Here is a 17,386-nt window from a genome sequence, read left to right as displayed (position 1 = left end):
TGTAGACAAAAGATTAAGAAGAACGTGGATAAGCAAATACATTCATGCTTAAAACAAAGCACTGTCTATTGTATGTTATGTTCTTAAAATTGTATTTAATAAATTTCTAACAAAAAATATCTCGCGAAGTAGAAACGCGGCAAGATAAATATCTCTACAAAATATATAAACTTATTCGATAATTTTATTTGTATTTTCTTAATAACATTACCACCGACGAGATAATACCTCGTCGGTGCCAACGCTAACATCGTAATTATTTTAATTTACAAAATCAAGCTACAGAAAGTATACATATCGACTATTAAATATATATCACGATTACAAATATTAGTAATAACAATGAAAAAAAGAAAGAGAGACTGATTAAGATTGGTTCTCAATTTATACACATTTACTTGGGTAAATTTATATAATTTGAAAAACATGATACGGTTTCGTTTTATTTAATGAAATTGTACTTTTCTCTCATGTACCTCACCATTAATACTTTTATCAATTTTTAATATAAAGAAATCATCTTTGCATTTCTTTAGTAAATAGATAAATAAACTATAAATAATCTGAGTCAGATTTTATATAACATCAAAGATTAATATTACGAGAGATATTGAACTCAAAACGTAACTGCACATTGTATAAGATTTCTTCAAATGTTCCAAAAACAAAAAAATGAAGTAAAATACTTATGTGTAATAGATAATTTTTTCGAATATCTAAAACACACATCAATATGCATAATGTATGTTAGATGCTTATTCGGAAAAATATTTCTGAAGAATGTCAGATAGTCGATAACGCGATATTGATGTGTATCTAAAAATGTACCTCTTTTATATTAATAAAATAAATCACATTTATTATTTATGACGATGAAATACGAGGTAATTCAACAATAACGACGCGAAGAGTATATTAATATTCGCTCATTATTATCGTAACAAATTTTTCTTTTCTGTTCTAATACCAGTTTATGTAATATCGACTATCGCTCATTCTCATTTCAATCAGTTTTGCACTAATTTTACCACATTCATGAAACAGGCATTGTTCTCGCCTCTCACCAGTTTTATTTAATCAACCTTCACAACACTATAAATCTTGCGCACAAACCAAAAACAGGCGAAGAAACCAATGGAACCTGGAAAAAAGATATATTTGCTTGTTTTTTAAATACTGCAGAAGTATACATATAATGAATAATATTTACCAGTCAAGAGGAAGAATAAGTAAACCATGATAAACGTATATCCAAAATACAGGAACGTGGAAATGGCGCCTTCAATATCTAATTTAGTGACGAAAAAGTGTATACAATAAATTAACAAGTATACAGCAGTAAAACCGGATGTGAGAAAACTGCGCCACCACCAGTGATAGTCCTACAAATAATTTTCATTATTTATTACATGATATTTAACAAAAGAGATTCAAGCTCTCATTATTTATATATATATATATATGTATATATATATATATATATATATATATATATATATATATATATGTATATGTATATGTGTGTGTATATATATATATATATATATATATATATATATATATATATATATATATATATTTACCTCCGCGCAAAGATGGAAATAACAGAGTAGAATTGTCGTCTCGGAACACGTGATAACGAGTATAAGGAAAACCAAAAAGAGAAATCCAAACATATAATACACTTGGCTTGACCTATGAAAAGTGATTTATTATTTATTAATAAAGATATATATATATATATATATATATATATATATATATATATAATGTAAAAATATACTTGCCAAAGGGAATTAAGTATGAAGAATAATTGTATAAATATGCAACCGAATGGTAAAACGCCACCCATTATGACACCAGGTACTGGTTGCGTATAGAAATTTTGCTCTGGTATCTGTCGAGGAATCTGATTAGTCCGCACTGGATGTTCCAAAGCCTATGGCATTATTTATAATATTATTTATAGTTATTTGTATATATATATTATGGTGAAGTAACATTAATCGATAATTACTCTTTTTTTAAAACCAAAATAGGCACCGATGAATGTTAATGGTACTGATACTCCAAACCATAATGCCAGTAGCGCGATTAAAGTACTGAAAGGTACTGCAGCAGAACTTCCATTAACCCAGAATATCAAATTCATTATAAAAAATAAGCTAAATACGATTCTGAAAAAGGAAACATAATCTTATAATATATATCTCTTTCTATGTCTCAAATATAAGTGATAAAAGAGAGACAAATATCTCTTATTTCAAATACAACAAAATTAACAAATTTATAATTATATATTTTACCCTGGACTAAGCATGGATGTAAGTAAGACATTGGATTTCCATTTTTCTCCGCCGAAACTCTTATATATTCGTGCGGCTGCGTATCCCGCAGTGGTTCCCAAACAAACATATAAAACCATTGCACAAGTCATCAGCGCGCCTCTATTAGCAGGTGAAAGGAAACCCAAGCAAGCGAATGCTAGAATTATAATATTTGTAATTTATCGTTTGAGAAAGATAAAAGAAAAATGAAGCATGAATCTAATTTAATTAATATATGTTAAAAACTTAAAAATTTTTCATAATTCTAAAATAATCTTTAAATTTAAGTTTTAAATTTAAATTAAAATTAAATTCTTAATTAATTTCGTAAATACGATCTACCTAGTGTAACTAACGTCATGAAAAACATTTGAACACCAGATCCAAGCAGAACTGAAAGCAACATTCCTTTACGCGGAGGGCGGAATACATCGCCGTGTACCAATTTCCACCCAAACTCCTCTTGTGCATCCTCTCCTGATTCTATCTGGAAGTAGGCCTGCGTTATCACAACACAGACAAACAGATCACAATTTTGTAAAAGTGAAGAAAACTTGGTTACCTTCCAAAAATTTGGTTACCTTCACCTTTTTATAAAATATGTTATATTGTTCTATAAATATATTATATTGTTCAATTTTGCGCAATTGGTTAAATTATTCAAAGCATTTCTTATTATTAGTATGGGATATCTGAATTATTGAATTAAAAGGGCATAATTCAATAAAACTAAATTTTGAGAAAATTTAAAATTTCTAATATAAAAGTGGAAAGTTTTTTTGCGAAAAACATCAGAGCACATTAAGTTATGGATGTTCCATATGATGTTTTGATCAATCAGAGTAAATGGACAGAACAAATATTTCTTTATCTTGATTGATCAATCAAATATTTCAAAGTATTTATAATATTAAATGTAGTGCACTCTATATGTCTGTATTTTTGAATAATTCTGTAAAATTTCATTAAATTTTAATACTTTCAACACAAACACATATACTGTGTGAAATAAGATCTTTAATAAAAAAAAAAGAGAAAAAAATTAATTTTTAAAAAATTTCTCCCTTTAATATATCCTTTTAATATATAATTCAATTGTTAATGTTATTATCAAAAAGACTTTTAGAAATGTATTTTATTTATTCATTTTGTAATAAAATAAAAGGATGTGTATAGAATATAGGGAAAATTATGTGCAATTATGTTAAGTTAAAGCTATTTAAAAATATTTATAAAGTTAAAAAAATATTTAAGCTATTTAAATAAAAAGTTCTATAAAATGATTGATTGTGATATATAAGTACCTGATTATATCGAGCGATATCTTTGTGCAGTGTGCGAAGCATTATCATAGCCACCATACCAGAGAGAAACAGAACAATTATCAGTGAGTTAAGAATACTAAACCACTGAATATTTGTATGTGGCATTGATTCCAAAATGTAATCCCATCTGGATGACCATTTGATCGTGTTATTTCTCTGAAATGATAACAAATATACAATAATAAATTATGATATATAAAATAAAAAATAAATTTTGCAAATTGTTATTAAAATATTCTTATATTATCATACTATTTCATATTTATTATTTCATATTTCATATTAACTTACCACAAATTTAACGGAATATGTGTATTTCACTTCAAATCGAGGTGGGAGCTCATTGGGTATCTCTAATGGTATTTGACTTTCACAATCAATTGCACTGGGATGCTTAATACTGTGAGGCACTACTTTTGCAGCTATTACAAATATATAATTAATACAATATTTTTAATACATAAACGTTGTTAAAATTGAATTAGATTTAATTTAATTTACGAATACTCACATATGATACGACCACCGTTATCCTTAAAGTTTGATCCCCATTCTTCTGTAGCACCACTATGATAAGTTATAGTAAGATTCACATGATTGAACAGATAGTAAGTTTTCGGTTTGTTGTATGGACCCTAACATACATAAAGAAAAATATAATTTAATATTTCTATAATATTTAAATAATTCAATAACTCTTCCTTTACTCACATGTATAGTACAAGTATCTTGCTGAGATCTAGACTCTTTGGAATAGCAACCCATAGGGAAACCAGTACTACAATACTGTCGTTCATCTTCTAACTGATAACACCATGTTACTGGCATATTATCTGACAGAAATAGAACACATTAATGAAGTATTAGCAAAATCTTATAAATATATAGATAACAATGAAAGTATTGTAATTACAAAATTGTAACTTTTCAAGAGAATTATGTTACAATAATCTTTCTCATATAAGTTTGTTAATCAATTAGAATAAAGAAATAAAATAAATTAATAAATGATTTAATAGAAAATAAATAAAAAATTATTGAGTAAATATAAGTTAAATGTGCTATTTTTTTAAGTAATTTATATAATTTTTGTATATTTTGAATATATTTCTGTATATTAAATCACACACACGTGCACACACATACACATACATTCTTTCTCTTTTTCACACACACACACACACACACGAGTTCAAAATAATTTTATTGACATTTATCATTTCTTTATTTTTTCATTTTTTTAAAATAAATAAATAATAATATATATTTTGTAATAATATAAATAATATACCTTTCTAATATTAACAAAATAATATTTTCTGGGAAGTAATTATAGTTGAAAATTTATCCAAAGAAACAATTTTAATCACTAAATATATTTCGATTGTTTAAAGTTTTTTTGATACTTTACCAACAATCCAGTGATGTTGATAATTGACTGCTATCCCTTTTCTCAATAACTGTATCTTCTTTTCAGAGTTTTCATCACCTCCTGTATATACTTTCATACAAGTGGCGGCACACTTGATGTCTTTTAAAAATTCCAACTAAAAATACAATATATTTTAATTAATTTTTTTGCAAATTAAGCTTTAAAAAAATTAATCTTGAATCTTATTGCTTCTACCTTGTATGGAGATGGCCGTATACGTTCTCCGAATACAACTTGTCCCAAATTTTCAACTGGGGATGGTTCATCTTCCACCGTACAGAAGTCAAAACTAGATTAAAATTTTGTAAAATATTAAAAACGTACAAAAATTATACATGTTACAAAAGTTATATATTTTATATTAGAAAATTAAAAAATAGATTAAATATTATATTACTTACTGACTATATTCATATGGTATGACATACTTCTCCGTGTTTAGACGATTTACATACAGTTTAATCTGAGACTGAAACAAATTTAAATAGACATATATAATTTTACTAATTAAATGCATATAAAATTTAGATAAAAATTGCAAAATTTACTTTGATATATTAGAAAAAGAGACAAAAATAATTATAAGGAAATAAGACACTGATACAATTTGCTTGTATTGAAATTTATATTAAAAATTAACGAGATAAGAGATATAATTAAGGAGATAAGAGATAAAATTTAGTACGTAATAAAAAAGATAAAGGACATAATGTATGCGCGCAGGTGCATCAAAAATATATAATGACACGGACATTCATGATCCATGATCCGTCATAACCAACCGGTCGCAATTCTTATACATGCGTACCTTGCAGGTTGCAGTAGTCTCACCGGCCTTGCAGTAATTCACAGGCGCCAGGCCGGGCAAATAGAAGGCCGAGGCACCGTGAAATACGCATAGCGTATAAAAGATCACCGTCGTCGTCGTCGTCGTCGTCGTCGTCGTTCTTATCGCCGTCATCGTCGACGCAATAGCTGTTCTTCTTAAAGCCTTCTGTCGTCTCGTTCGCGTTCTAAAATATACTATACTCTCCTACATGAAAGCGTCCGATCGCATCATACACCCCACGGGTTTCTCTCGTTTACGAGGGATTGTGCGAAACGTCGTCGCGAGCGCACGTAAACGCGTATCACATCTCGAACGCTGCCATGACACGTCATGCAGTAATGCCAGAATCGAGACGCGAGACGCGAGCACACGCAACTACAGTGGAGGGGAGATAACGCACACAAGCGAAACTGCGTGTGTCATACATGTCACTTGACGATTCGGCTAATTAAAGATAACAGAAGACAGATGTGTTCCCTGTCTCCTTCCAAGTCGAGAACGAAAATGACGAGCTGTATTATATTAAACGGATAAATTGATGCTGATTTATATTAAACGAATTTTTTTACAATCTTGTATCATATGTGCCTTCCATAAATCGACACCGTTGTCAGTTTTGAATTTCGTGCCATTTAGGCTGCGGTCAAAGTATCACTCAGTATCAGATTGGTCAATCAAACGCTTCAAAGCATCTTCAGCGTCCCCTTGACCGCAGCCTTAGGGTGCTTTCCATTTAGCGACACAAATCGACACAAGTGTCATTCTATCTTTGTTTGTGTTATTCACTGAAAAAAGATAGAATAATGCTTGTGTCGACTTGTGTCGCTAAATGGAAAGCACCCTTAGTTAACGCAAGAGGTGGTGACGCACACCATTCGCAACGATTCGTGCTTAGGGATTTTTACTACATGGACCAATCAGAAAGTTTCGCGGGCAAACGAGTGTCGTTCTGATTGTAAACCTAAAGCCTATTTACATGTATTATTTTTCAGATTCAATCCTCAGCATACCTATCGTGATACTCGATAGTACATGGACGAATCGAACCAGCAGCTGATAACAGCTGAAATTTTCTAATATACATGTATAAACTATATGTATATATCTGTGACAATTGTATAAAAATCTAAAAAAAACAGTAAGATAATGCAATGTAAGCCTCAATTAGGATAAATTAGGACTTTGTTCGTGACGAGCTCTGATCCCTCGATTATACATCAGTGTACTCCGATCAATGTCAGCGATGCGGCGGTGATACAGTGATCTTAACGGCGTCAGTACGTCGTCCAAGCAAGTCTTATTAAATTTACGATGATGCGCACAAATGTAAATTTCGCAACGTCGATTAATAAATGTTACGCGTATTCACAATTTACACGCATAAAAGTTCTGTTTACGTAGTTAGAATAGTTATAGCAGCTATAATGTTCACGATCGTGTATGTACTCTAACAATTCCTTGCATCCAATTGTACTATGATGGGCATATTGTACGAGAAAAGGCCGCTGAAGAGGCCGAGACTGGGTCCTCCAGACGTTTATCCGCAGGAGCCGAAGCAAAAAGAGGATGAGCTTTCGCTTACAAACGTCAAGCATGGCTTTACTACTATACCTCAACTCGCGGATGAATTTGGAACAGCCAGAAGTTCCAATGTCACTGCCGCCAAAGTTGGCGCGTATTTTAACGCGATCCTCGCCAAAAAGGAAGAACTCGCGACGATGCCTGACACTGGTAGGAAGAGACAGCAGATTAATCCCAAAGATAACTTTTGGCCAGTGACAGCTAGAACTAAAAATGGTATTGAAGCATGGTTTAAAGATCTTTCGGGTAGCAAGCCGTTGGTTGCCCTCGCGAAGAAAGCTCCAAACTTCAATAAAAAGGAGGAGATATTTATGATGCTCTGCGAATACCAAGTGCCAATGCTGAGAGCAGCTTGGTTTATCAAGCTTAGTTCAGCTTATACGGTTGCAGTTTCAGAGGCCAAGATAAAAAAGCGTCAGCTACCTGATCCAACTACAGGTAAAACACAACTTTATTTCATATACTGTCAGGAAATACAGCTATTGTTGTCTCTTATAAAATTGGTAAAATATAGAATCATTAAATAGAAAAATACTTTGTAAATTTTATAGGATTATTTTCTAGTTATTATTTTAAACTTCATAATTTATTGTTTAAAACACCATAACTTAATAAGAATTTATAAAATTTCGTGATTATAAGGAATATTACTAAATGTGATTGTTTTTCTTCTTGCAGAATGGACAGGTACCTTGATAAAATTTTTAAAAGATCAATTATCTAAACTGCAAGAATACTATCATATGGGTAATCATGTAGCCAATACCAGCAACAATAGTAGTACAACAAACAATTCCTGCAACAGTAATGGAACTGCTGTAACAAATAATAGCAGTACCAACAATAGTAACAATAACAATATTAATACTAATAATGCAAGCAATAATAACAATTCTATCAATAATCAACCACCCACACCTACTTCGAGCAGTCAGCCTGTAACAGGCAATACAATGAATGAAGAACATAAATTAGCGCTTAAACAATGGCACTATTGTGTACAGTTGGCTAAATACATGTTTGAGGAAGGTTTGCTGGATAGACAAGAATTGTTACAATGGATCCTAGAATTATTAGATAAGATTAGATCTTCACCTTCGGAAGATGGTATATTGAAGCTTTTATTACCATTGGCTCTGCAATATTTAGAGGAGTTTATACAATCTGAATTATTAGCCAGACGATTGGCATACTTGTGTTGTCGTAAATTAGCACATATGTGCAATAATATTGAAAGTAACAACAATCCTCAGAGTCCTTCTATTATTAAGAATGAAGTTAATAGCAGTAAAGATGCTAATGTTGCTGTCCAAGCACCATTAAATCCTTTGACAATTGCTTTTAATGATTATTTGACTTGTGCGCATCACAGAGATATAATTTACAGTTTATCTACTATAATACAGGTAAACAAAATGTTATTATTCTCTATAGAATATATTATTAATATATATATATATATATATATATATATATATATATATATATATATATATATATATTACTAATTTAGATATATTATTAATTTACATAAATTAATTCTATCACAATATTAAGAAATAATAAGAAATTTATTTAATTTTAGGTCATAACATTGGAGTGCTCCACAGCATTGGTCTGGAATAGCGTTGGTGAGGGAAAGGCTCCATCAGTTTTAAATGGATCACCCTTAGACTATTTACCATGTCCTCCTGCAGCTTTGCCATGTCCACCAGCGAGTTCCAGTAATCCTACAATGAAACAGCTCAGAATTGCACAGGAAAATATAAGAGCACGATCTCAAGCAGCAGAAGGTAGATGGTCGTGCGACAAATGGCAACAGAGTAGTGCTGGAACAACGACTACTAAAGTGTTGGCTGCATTAGATGCTCTTGATCGGCATAGTTTTGATAGAATGGATGCCTCTAATTCACTCGATACGTTGTATGCAAAAATCTTTACATCATCCCCGAAAGACAGCTGTAACGAACGTGACACAAAAACAGAATATAATCCACAACAGGATTCAGCAGTGGTTGAAATTTTATGCGAATGGGCTGTAAGCGCTGAACGTTGGGGAGAACACAGAGCAATGGCGGTCGCTAAGCTTCTTGAAAAAAGACAAAGTGAGGCTACTGGTGAGACTAATGATAATGATGATAAAGATAGTACATGCAGTAATGGAAGTCCGCCTGTACTTCCAATCTTTCAACCTCTACTCATGAAATTCTTGGATATGGACGCTCCCGTATTGGATAATACTTCTTCTCAATCTAAGACTCAGTTTACAAATTTAGTTCATCTGTTCTCAGAATTAATAAGGCATGACGTTTTCTCACATGATGCATACATGTGCACTCTTATTTCAAGAGGTGATCTTATACAAGGTAATGTCAATATATATTTACTTACTCTAAAAACTACTTGTTTATATGTTTCAGTTTGTGTTTGTAAAGAAAAATTAAATTATATATAAATTTATAATTTTTCAAAATCAAGAAATGTATTTAATAATATTTTGCACTAATTTGCAATTTTTTAACATAACAGTAAAGTACAAAAGAGATGCTAAAGCATCTTAACATATTCAAAATGTTTCAAAGATATTTCTTAGACATAAATATTAAGTGCATGTTTTTTCTATCTTATTTTTTATAAAATATTTTTCTGGAAATTGGTAAATTATTTAATCGATCATAAAATTATCTATCTTAACTAGGTCCAGTAGCTAGCAAACCTGGAACACCCAGTAACAGGGAACCAATCGATGAAGATAGCCTTTTTCCGGGTATAGATTTAAAACCGACTAAATTGGAAGTATCAGATCATGGACGTACTATGGACTATGATGACAGTAAAATTGATGATGATTTAGACAAAATATTACAACATATTAAAGAAGACCAACAAAATAGCATGGATGCACCAGACAGTCCCAAAGAGGATGCATTAACTGGACATGGTGGTCATGAAAGTCTTGATTCAAAGATGCCTTCAAGTCATAGCAGGCATTTATTGTATACTACTCATTTCCCTCTGCCACAAGTAATTTTTTTTTAATATTTCCTTTATCAAACAATTTCAGCAAATTGTTAGATCAAATTGTGATCTCATATCTTTAGTATCTTTTATATGCTTGTTAAAATCGTTTGAATACAGATTATATACATAAATATTTTTAATACAATGTTCTCAATATTAAAACTTTTTTTTTATAATTTATAAATATTTATAAATATTTACTGATATAGGATGAAACATGTAGTCAGCATGATTGTAATCAGCGACATGTATTACTTTATGGTGTTGGACGTGTCAGAGACGAGGCCAGACATGTCGTGAAAAAAATGACGAAAGAAGTATGTAAATTATTTGGCAAAAAATTTAGTATTGATGTCGCAGAAGGTGGTAAAGTAAAAAAACATTCTCGAAGTGAATTTAATTTTGAAGCTGTCACTATGAAATTTCAAAATCTAAGTTACTTTGATCAACATGTTGTGACATGGCAGTGTGCAACACAAGTTATAGAAATGCTCAACTCATTTTCAACTACTCAATTCTATTATTTGCCAGTTCATGAGCATGTAGCTTTTCTTTTTGATCTAATGGAGCTGGCATTGAATATATATGGCCTAATTGATGTTTGTATACAAATCCTGAAAGAGCTACCAGAAGTAGAAGTCCAATTGACAACTAGAAGTAGTCAATTAGTTCGAAGTTATACCACAAATTTGAGTTTGTATGTGGTTGGTGTATTAAGAAGATATCACTGTTGTTTATTATGTAAGTATTGATATCACTATCTTACATATATATTTAAATTATATATTCATATATAGAATATCATGTATTATGATATATATTAATTTTGCATTTAAATAATTGTTACAGTATCACCTGAGCAGACGACAGCAGTGTTTGATTTATTGTGTAAAGTAGTGAAGCATGTTTCAAATCCAAGCGATTGTAGCTCGGCCGAACGATGCGTATTAGCGCATTTATATGATTTATATTCGACATGTTCTCTTCTGAAAACGAAGTCACACGGAGTGGAAGCATTTAGTAACGCTTATCCGAAAATTCGCGCTGCTCTTTATAGTACATTGCAACCAACACCTTCGAGCCATGTTTATAATTCGCAATTTATGGTGGATGTCTTTACTAGTCCACGAAGAGGTGGAAAAATTGAGGCGCAATGGGCGAGACAATTAAATGAAACGCCAGCCAATCGTTATAGTTTCGTTTGTAATGCGATTGTTGCTGTCTGTAGCGAAACGGATAACGATAAACTCAATGACATCGCTATAACTTGTGCAGAATTAACTGCATGTTGCAATGCTCTCAATGCTGAATGGTTAGGAGTACTTATGGCACTTTGTTGTTCCTCCAATAGTTCTGCTTTTTATATCGATGTGTTAAATCAAGTTGATGTACAAGATTTGAGTATACACAATTCTCTGGCTATATTCACATCAATTTTAATCGGTAAGTTATAAGGGTATTATATTTCGTGATTATTAAATATAAGGTGTTGTAATAGCACTTACATAATCCAGAGCATTTTATAATTCAGTGATTTATTATATTTACAGCAAGGCACTGTTTCTCTTTGGAAGATTTTGTTGTGCATATAGCATTGCCATCATTGGTAAAAACTTGTAATGACGGTCGTGGCGACATCGATATTGAAGCAGAAGCAGGTGCACGTTTAACCTGTCATTTATTATTGAGACTCTTTAAAACTGTCGAATGTCCGCAACCGGCTTTATACTCAGTTAGCACAAGTCCTCATCCACTTCCAAGTGGAAATACAAGAGGTTACAGCATAAAATTAAGTTGCGATAGGCACTTACTAGCAGCTGCACACAATAATATAAGAGTAGGGCCTGTATTGGCAGTGCTCAAGGCTATATTAGTTGTAGGGGATGCTACAGCTACTAAGCAACCCCCGAAAAAGGTAGATATACCCCTAAGCCATTCCAGTAAAGGAGGTGGTCCAGCTAGTGTCGGAGTTGGAGTCGGTGTAAGCAGTAGCGGACCCGGCGAATTATCAATCAGCCACATTTTAGGAACTAGTGATATCTTAGGCGGTGGTGATGATCTCGGTCTCGATTTAGCTATGTCTTCGTCCAGCAGTAGCGCCGGTATGACAACGGAAAACGTTAAGGGATTTTCTGATTTTGCTCATCATGTTTTACGTCAGATCTGTAGTCAGGAATGGGTGCTAGAGAGATGTTTACAAAATCCGGAAGAACTTTGTCATCAAGATATGTTACTAGACAATATGTTGATACCACGGCAAGCGCAAAAATTATTACATATGATTTGTTATCCTGAAACTCCTATCGAAGCTTTTATCGATCAGAAAACTCATATTACGAATATTTTGGAGAATTTGGAGCAGTGGAGTCTGAGAATGTCGTGGCTGGATTTACAACTTATGTATAAACAATTCGCGCCAGGCTGTAACGATCTTTCTCAATGGTTGGATACAGTTGCAAAAGCTGCAATTGATGTTTTTCAATTAAATAATAGTTTGAGTAGCAAACCTGATAAAAGATCCGGTTCTATATGGCTAGTTGCTCCGCTAGTTTCAAAGTTGCCGAGTGCGGTACAAGGCAGAGTTCTCAAAGTAGCAGGACAAGTATTAGAATCTGGTAATTGGTCGAAAACAGCTGGTCGCGAAAGAGGTAGATCCAAATCCCCTTCCTTATTTAATCATCAGCCATTTTTATCATTGGTATTAACATGTCTGAAAGGTCAAGATGATCAGAGAGAAGGCTTATTGACATCACTACATTCACAGCTTTCACAGTTTCTGAATACCAGTAAAGAGGAAAAACATATTGGCTCTGAAGATCCTAAGACCAGAGAGGTACTGCAAGATGCACTGCAATTAAGATTCAGTCTCGTTGGAGGTGTATTTGACACAATACAGAGAAATACGACTGCTACAACGGACTGGGCAATTTTATTAGTTCAATTGGTCAGCTATGGTGTTATAGATTTAAATAATAATGCGGAACTTTTCACAACCGTTATAGATATGCTAGCAACGTTAATCCACTCTACTCTAGTGTCAGATTCGCAGTCTGAAAAAGATGAAAATAAAAAGCATTATCAGAATTTAATGAAAAAATTGAAGAAAGAATTGGGTGATAGAAATTCTCCGAGCATTCGTTTTGTTAGACAACTTTTACCATTACCAAAGTTGGCTATGGAAGTCATCACGTGCGAACCGGTTGGCTGTTTGACTGATACTAAAGGCAATAAAATTGCTGGTTTTGATAGCATCGATAAAAAGCAGGTACATTTATTTGATTAATATCTTTAAAGAAAAATATTTCTTTTCATATTACATAAAAATGTTTTTTTTTTAAGTATATTAATGTATTATATTTAAAATTAGGGATTGCAAGTATGCGATTCTCAAAGAGTATCAGCGTGGGAGCTCTTAGAAGGTCATAAAAATCCTGCACCGCTTTCTTGGGCTTGGTTCAGAGCTGTTCGGTTGGAACGTAAACCTCTTACATATCAAAATGCCCACAAATTATTGCGATATCATACACACAGTCAAATTCGTCAGGCTAGTCATTATCTGGATCCGCCACCATTACCACCGGAAGATTTAGAACCTGATAAGAAAGAATCGGAACCTGGCAAAGCTGATACTCCAATGAGTATTGATTCACCAGGACGAGTTGGTGGTAGCGTGGGTAACGTCGGAGTGGGCAATGCTAGCACTAATGGTAAAGGGAAAGCTATGAAAACTAAACGTAATAGTAGACGTGTGAAAGGTGCTGCTACACCCACAACACCCATATCACAGCAGATGCAGGTGAATTTAATTATATATGATAATTAAATGATAATGATAATGATATAGTACTATATAAGATATTATTAAATTTAATATTTTTTTTCTTTTATAACTAATAGCAACCACCATCTCAATTGCAACAAATGGCATTCGCCAATCAACAAGCTCCTGTTACACAACAACCCGGAATGTTTACTGGACAACCACCGCAACCTCAACAGCAATGGTATGGCAATCAACAAACTCATACACCTGCGCAACAGTATGGCTATGGACAACAGTTGCCGCCTGCGCCGGTCGGTGGCCCGCGTTATGAGAGACCGGGGATGAATAATCAATCCAAGCAAGCTCTATCCAATATGCTGCGCTTGCGATTACCGTCCACTCAATTCATGGGCTCGCAGCAGCAGCCACCGAATGCTACGCCGGTTGCCGGACCGGGCGCATTCCAAGGAATGCAGAGGCAACAGTTTATCAGACAACAATTGAGAGCGCAGCATGGAGCACCTGGCATAAATCCGCAACAGGGCATGTTCGCGGCACAGCAGCAACAACAGCAACAACAACAACAACAAGGAATATATGCTGGAATTCAACAAGGTATGTATAAAAAATATAATTCACAGGCTTATATGTTGCCTTAATAAATAGTACTTTCTTTAAAGAAAATACAGTTATTAAAATGCGTTTAACAAATTAAATAAGTGCGACATATTATGAAACATTATATAGTTGCAATTTTAGTTAATGGTCTAATAAAAAAATTCATCAACATAGTTTACGACTATTTTTCTTAATGGTTTAATAAAAATATTCTTTAACATAGTTTACGACAATTTTCCTTTACAGGTATGAATCAGAATTATGCAGGATATGGTGGACAGCAAATGATACAGCAACAGCAGCAGCAGCAACAACAGCAGCAAACGCCACAGCAAACACAGCAGCAGCAACAACAGTTGCTCCAACAGCAGCAGCAGCAACAGCAACAAGGCATTTTAAATCAACAACAAAATATGATGTTTAATCAACAACAGCAAATGATGGCTCCGCAGAGAGGACAAGAATATATGCCACAACAGAGAATGCAACCTGGTACTGCAAGACCGCCCTATTTACAGGTATATTCAAAAATACATTTATGATATTCGATGATTAATGTGATAAAAAATAACTAATTCATATATGATCCTCTCACTATTTATTTAAAATTTTTTTAATTGATAATGTAAAGAATGAGAGATATTGTATTACTCATTTAGGCGCCGAACGTAACAATGAATGCAATGGGACCAATGGGTGGAGGTGTTCAGAATCAACCTGCTCCTCCTTACCGACAATCTGCCGGGAAACCAGGTGCAGTTGGAGTAACGGGGGTAGGAACGACAAACGTTAGCTTACAGCAAAATCAACAATTTCAGCAGGTACGCAAATTAAGACATCGTGCGATAGCAGCATAATATTTGTAAAAAATTTCACGAATTATTGTTGTTAATTGTTTTTATATATATAGCAACAAGCGATTAATCAACAACGCATAAGGCAACAGATGTTGGCCATGCAACAACAGCAGCAAGCACAGCAGCAACAGCAGCAGGCCGCTCAACAGCAGCAGCAACAACAAGGTGGTGCTGGTGGCCAACAACCAACTCCTCAACTCGTGACGCATTTGCAAAGGCACTTGAGTCAACCACCACAACATTCCTATCAGCATCAACCGCCACCTTATTGAAAATATAAAAGAAAAATTCTACTGATTGAAAATGTGCTAATGAGATATCAATGGAACTTATAAATAATTGAAATAGATTATTTTATTCCGGATTTCACGTTGCAAACTAAATGAATAAGCGACGCCTATAACAAAAGGTAAGGTCTAAAGAAATTTTTATCAGATTGGCTGCAGTCTTTTTTACTGGTCAATATTTTTTACATATTTGGTGTTGAGATGCTATTATGTTTCTTGATATAGAGAAATCACTAAATTACAAAACTTGTATCAAGCCGAATGTCACGATTATTTTTATTATTGGATATTTGACAATTATTGTGGTAGGTTTTATCACATAAAATAGTTAATTGAGAAATTAAAGATAAAAATACTTTACATTCTACGTAGAAATTTTTTTAGCACATATAAAAAATTATGTTTAAATGATTATTCGATATATTATATATTGACTTGATATACTTCTGTAATCAAAAAAATCATAAACAAAGATTTTAGAAAAGAAAGAACATTGATTTTTTTCTTTATGCAAATTCTTGTAAAATATTATTATTACTATGTAAAATCTCCAAAGCATATTAGTGAATGATAATGAGTAAGGTAACAAGTATTGTATAAGATCATGTGTATTATAACTTGTGTAGCTCACAAAGTAGATTTATTGTTATTGTTATCTGATTATTTAAGCGCTACTTGTATATCATATTTTTTACATAGAATTGTATATTATAACATTAATTATATATATACTAATAATAAAAACAAGTGTATTTAACAAGAGTGCATTTAACACAAAGTCTCAGTAATAAAGAATTGCTCAATAATTATTAAAATTCATAGACATAATTATAATCGCATATAAATTAGTATTTCTATTATTGTTATTTAAGAGCAAATTTCATTCAATTATTATTATTTAAAAGCAAATTTCATGGGCAAAAAATTTTTCCATTATAATAAAATCCTTTCGGAAATATCTTTGCTACTCGATAATGTTTGGAAAAAGTACAATTCGATCTAAATAATCAAAATGTTATTATGCTAATTAAAATAAGTACGCACATACACAACGATATTTAAAACATTTAATACAGAGAGATAAAAAACACGCAAGAAAAGTTGCGCTATTTTTTAATATTTGCATCTAATAGAGATTTCCAATATTCCAATAGCTTATTGAAATAAGTGGAACATAACCTATAATTATCATAGTCATGCTCGAGAATCGATTGTGACGACACTCGACTGTGATTGGTCCGCTGCTTCGATCGATCCTATCGCGAGAAATCCTCCGATTCTCGAAAGTTGAAGAGCAGTCAGTAAAATTGCGCCGTGTCAGTAAAATCGTACTCGTATCGCTCCGA

At 32.6% G+C, this 17,386-nt stretch overlaps 2 protein-coding genes across 3 annotated transcripts; one reads left to right on the top strand and one right to left on the bottom strand.

Moving 5' to 3' along the window:
• Window positions 1–166: 166 nt before the first annotated feature.
• Tm9sf2 (transmembrane 9 superfamily protein member 2) lies at window positions 167–6,272 on the bottom strand. 2 transcript variants are annotated; one of them, XM_083083379.1, is made up of 15 exons: window positions 5,893–6,272; window positions 5,486–5,553; window positions 5,280–5,373; window positions 5,064–5,199; window positions 4,364–4,485; window positions 4,164–4,287; window positions 3,944–4,074; window positions 3,632–3,808; window positions 2,670–2,826; window positions 2,307–2,484; window positions 2,018–2,177; window positions 1,788–1,939; window positions 1,584–1,695; window positions 1,211–1,382; window positions 167–1,141 (listed from the first exon to the last, which is right to left on the bottom strand). In XM_083083379.1, the coding sequence occupies exons 1-15, from the start codon at window positions 6,043–6,045 to the stop codon at window positions 1,074–1,076; spliced, it is 2,004 nt and encodes a 667-aa protein (XP_082939505.1). In that variant the 5' UTR covers window positions 6,046–6,272; the 3' UTR covers window positions 167–1,073. The 2 variants fall into 2 exon arrangements, with proteins under 2 accessions (XP_082939505.1, XP_082939506.1); XM_083083380.1 differs by having other exon boundaries at window positions 2,670–2,814.
• A 682-nt stretch (window positions 6,273–6,954) lies between these two features.
• Kto (mediator complex subunit kohtalo) lies at window positions 6,955–16,800 on the top strand. Its single transcript, XM_083083372.1, has 12 exons — window positions 6,955–7,932; window positions 8,173–8,900; window positions 9,080–9,860; window positions 10,193–10,518; window positions 10,725–11,256; window positions 11,365–11,958; window positions 12,066–13,780; window positions 13,883–14,311; window positions 14,413–14,893; window positions 15,143–15,414; window positions 15,556–15,717; window positions 15,807–16,800. The coding sequence occupies exons 1-12, from the start codon at window positions 7,389–7,391 to the stop codon at window positions 16,023–16,025; spliced, it is 6,783 nt and encodes a 2,260-aa protein (XP_082939498.1). The 5' UTR covers window positions 6,955–7,388; the 3' UTR covers window positions 16,026–16,800.
• The last annotated feature ends 586 nt before the right edge of the window (window positions 16,801–17,386 follow it).

Source organism: Camponotus vicinus, unplaced genomic scaffold (genome assembly GCF_025532165.1).
Source record: "Camponotus vicinus isolate PSW18456_S1 unplaced genomic scaffold, iyCamVici1.0 SCAF_11, whole genome shotgun sequence".
In the NCBI taxonomy this organism is placed as follows: Eukaryota; Metazoa; Arthropoda; class Insecta; order Hymenoptera; family Formicidae; genus Camponotus; species Camponotus vicinus.
The sequence above is the reverse complement of the archived record's forward strand: the minus strand, read 5'-3'. Positions and strand labels throughout refer to the sequence as shown.

Coding starts and splice junctions, on each gene's coding strand:
- Tm9sf2 (XM_083083379.1), bottom strand. CDS start 6,045: ATGACGGCGATAAGAACGACGACGACGACGACGACGACGACGACGGTG. Junction 4,288..4,363: donor AAGATACTTGTACTATACAT/GTGAGTAAAGGA, acceptor TATGTATGTTAG/GGTCCATACAACAAACCGAA. Junction 2,485..2,669: donor CATGACGTTAGTTACACTAG/GTAGATCGTATT, acceptor TTATAATTCTAG/CATTCGCTTGCTTGGGTTTC.
- Kto (XM_083083372.1), top strand. CDS start 7,389: ATGATGGGCATATTGTACGAGAAAAGGCCGCTGAAGAGGCCGAGACTG. Junction 11,959..12,065: donor ATTCACATCAATTTTAATCG/GTAAGTTATAAG, acceptor TTATATTTACAG/CAAGGCACTGTTTCTCTTTG. Junction 14,312..14,412: donor CCATATCACAGCAGATGCAG/GTGAATTTAATT, acceptor TATAACTAATAG/CAACCACCATCTCAATTGCA.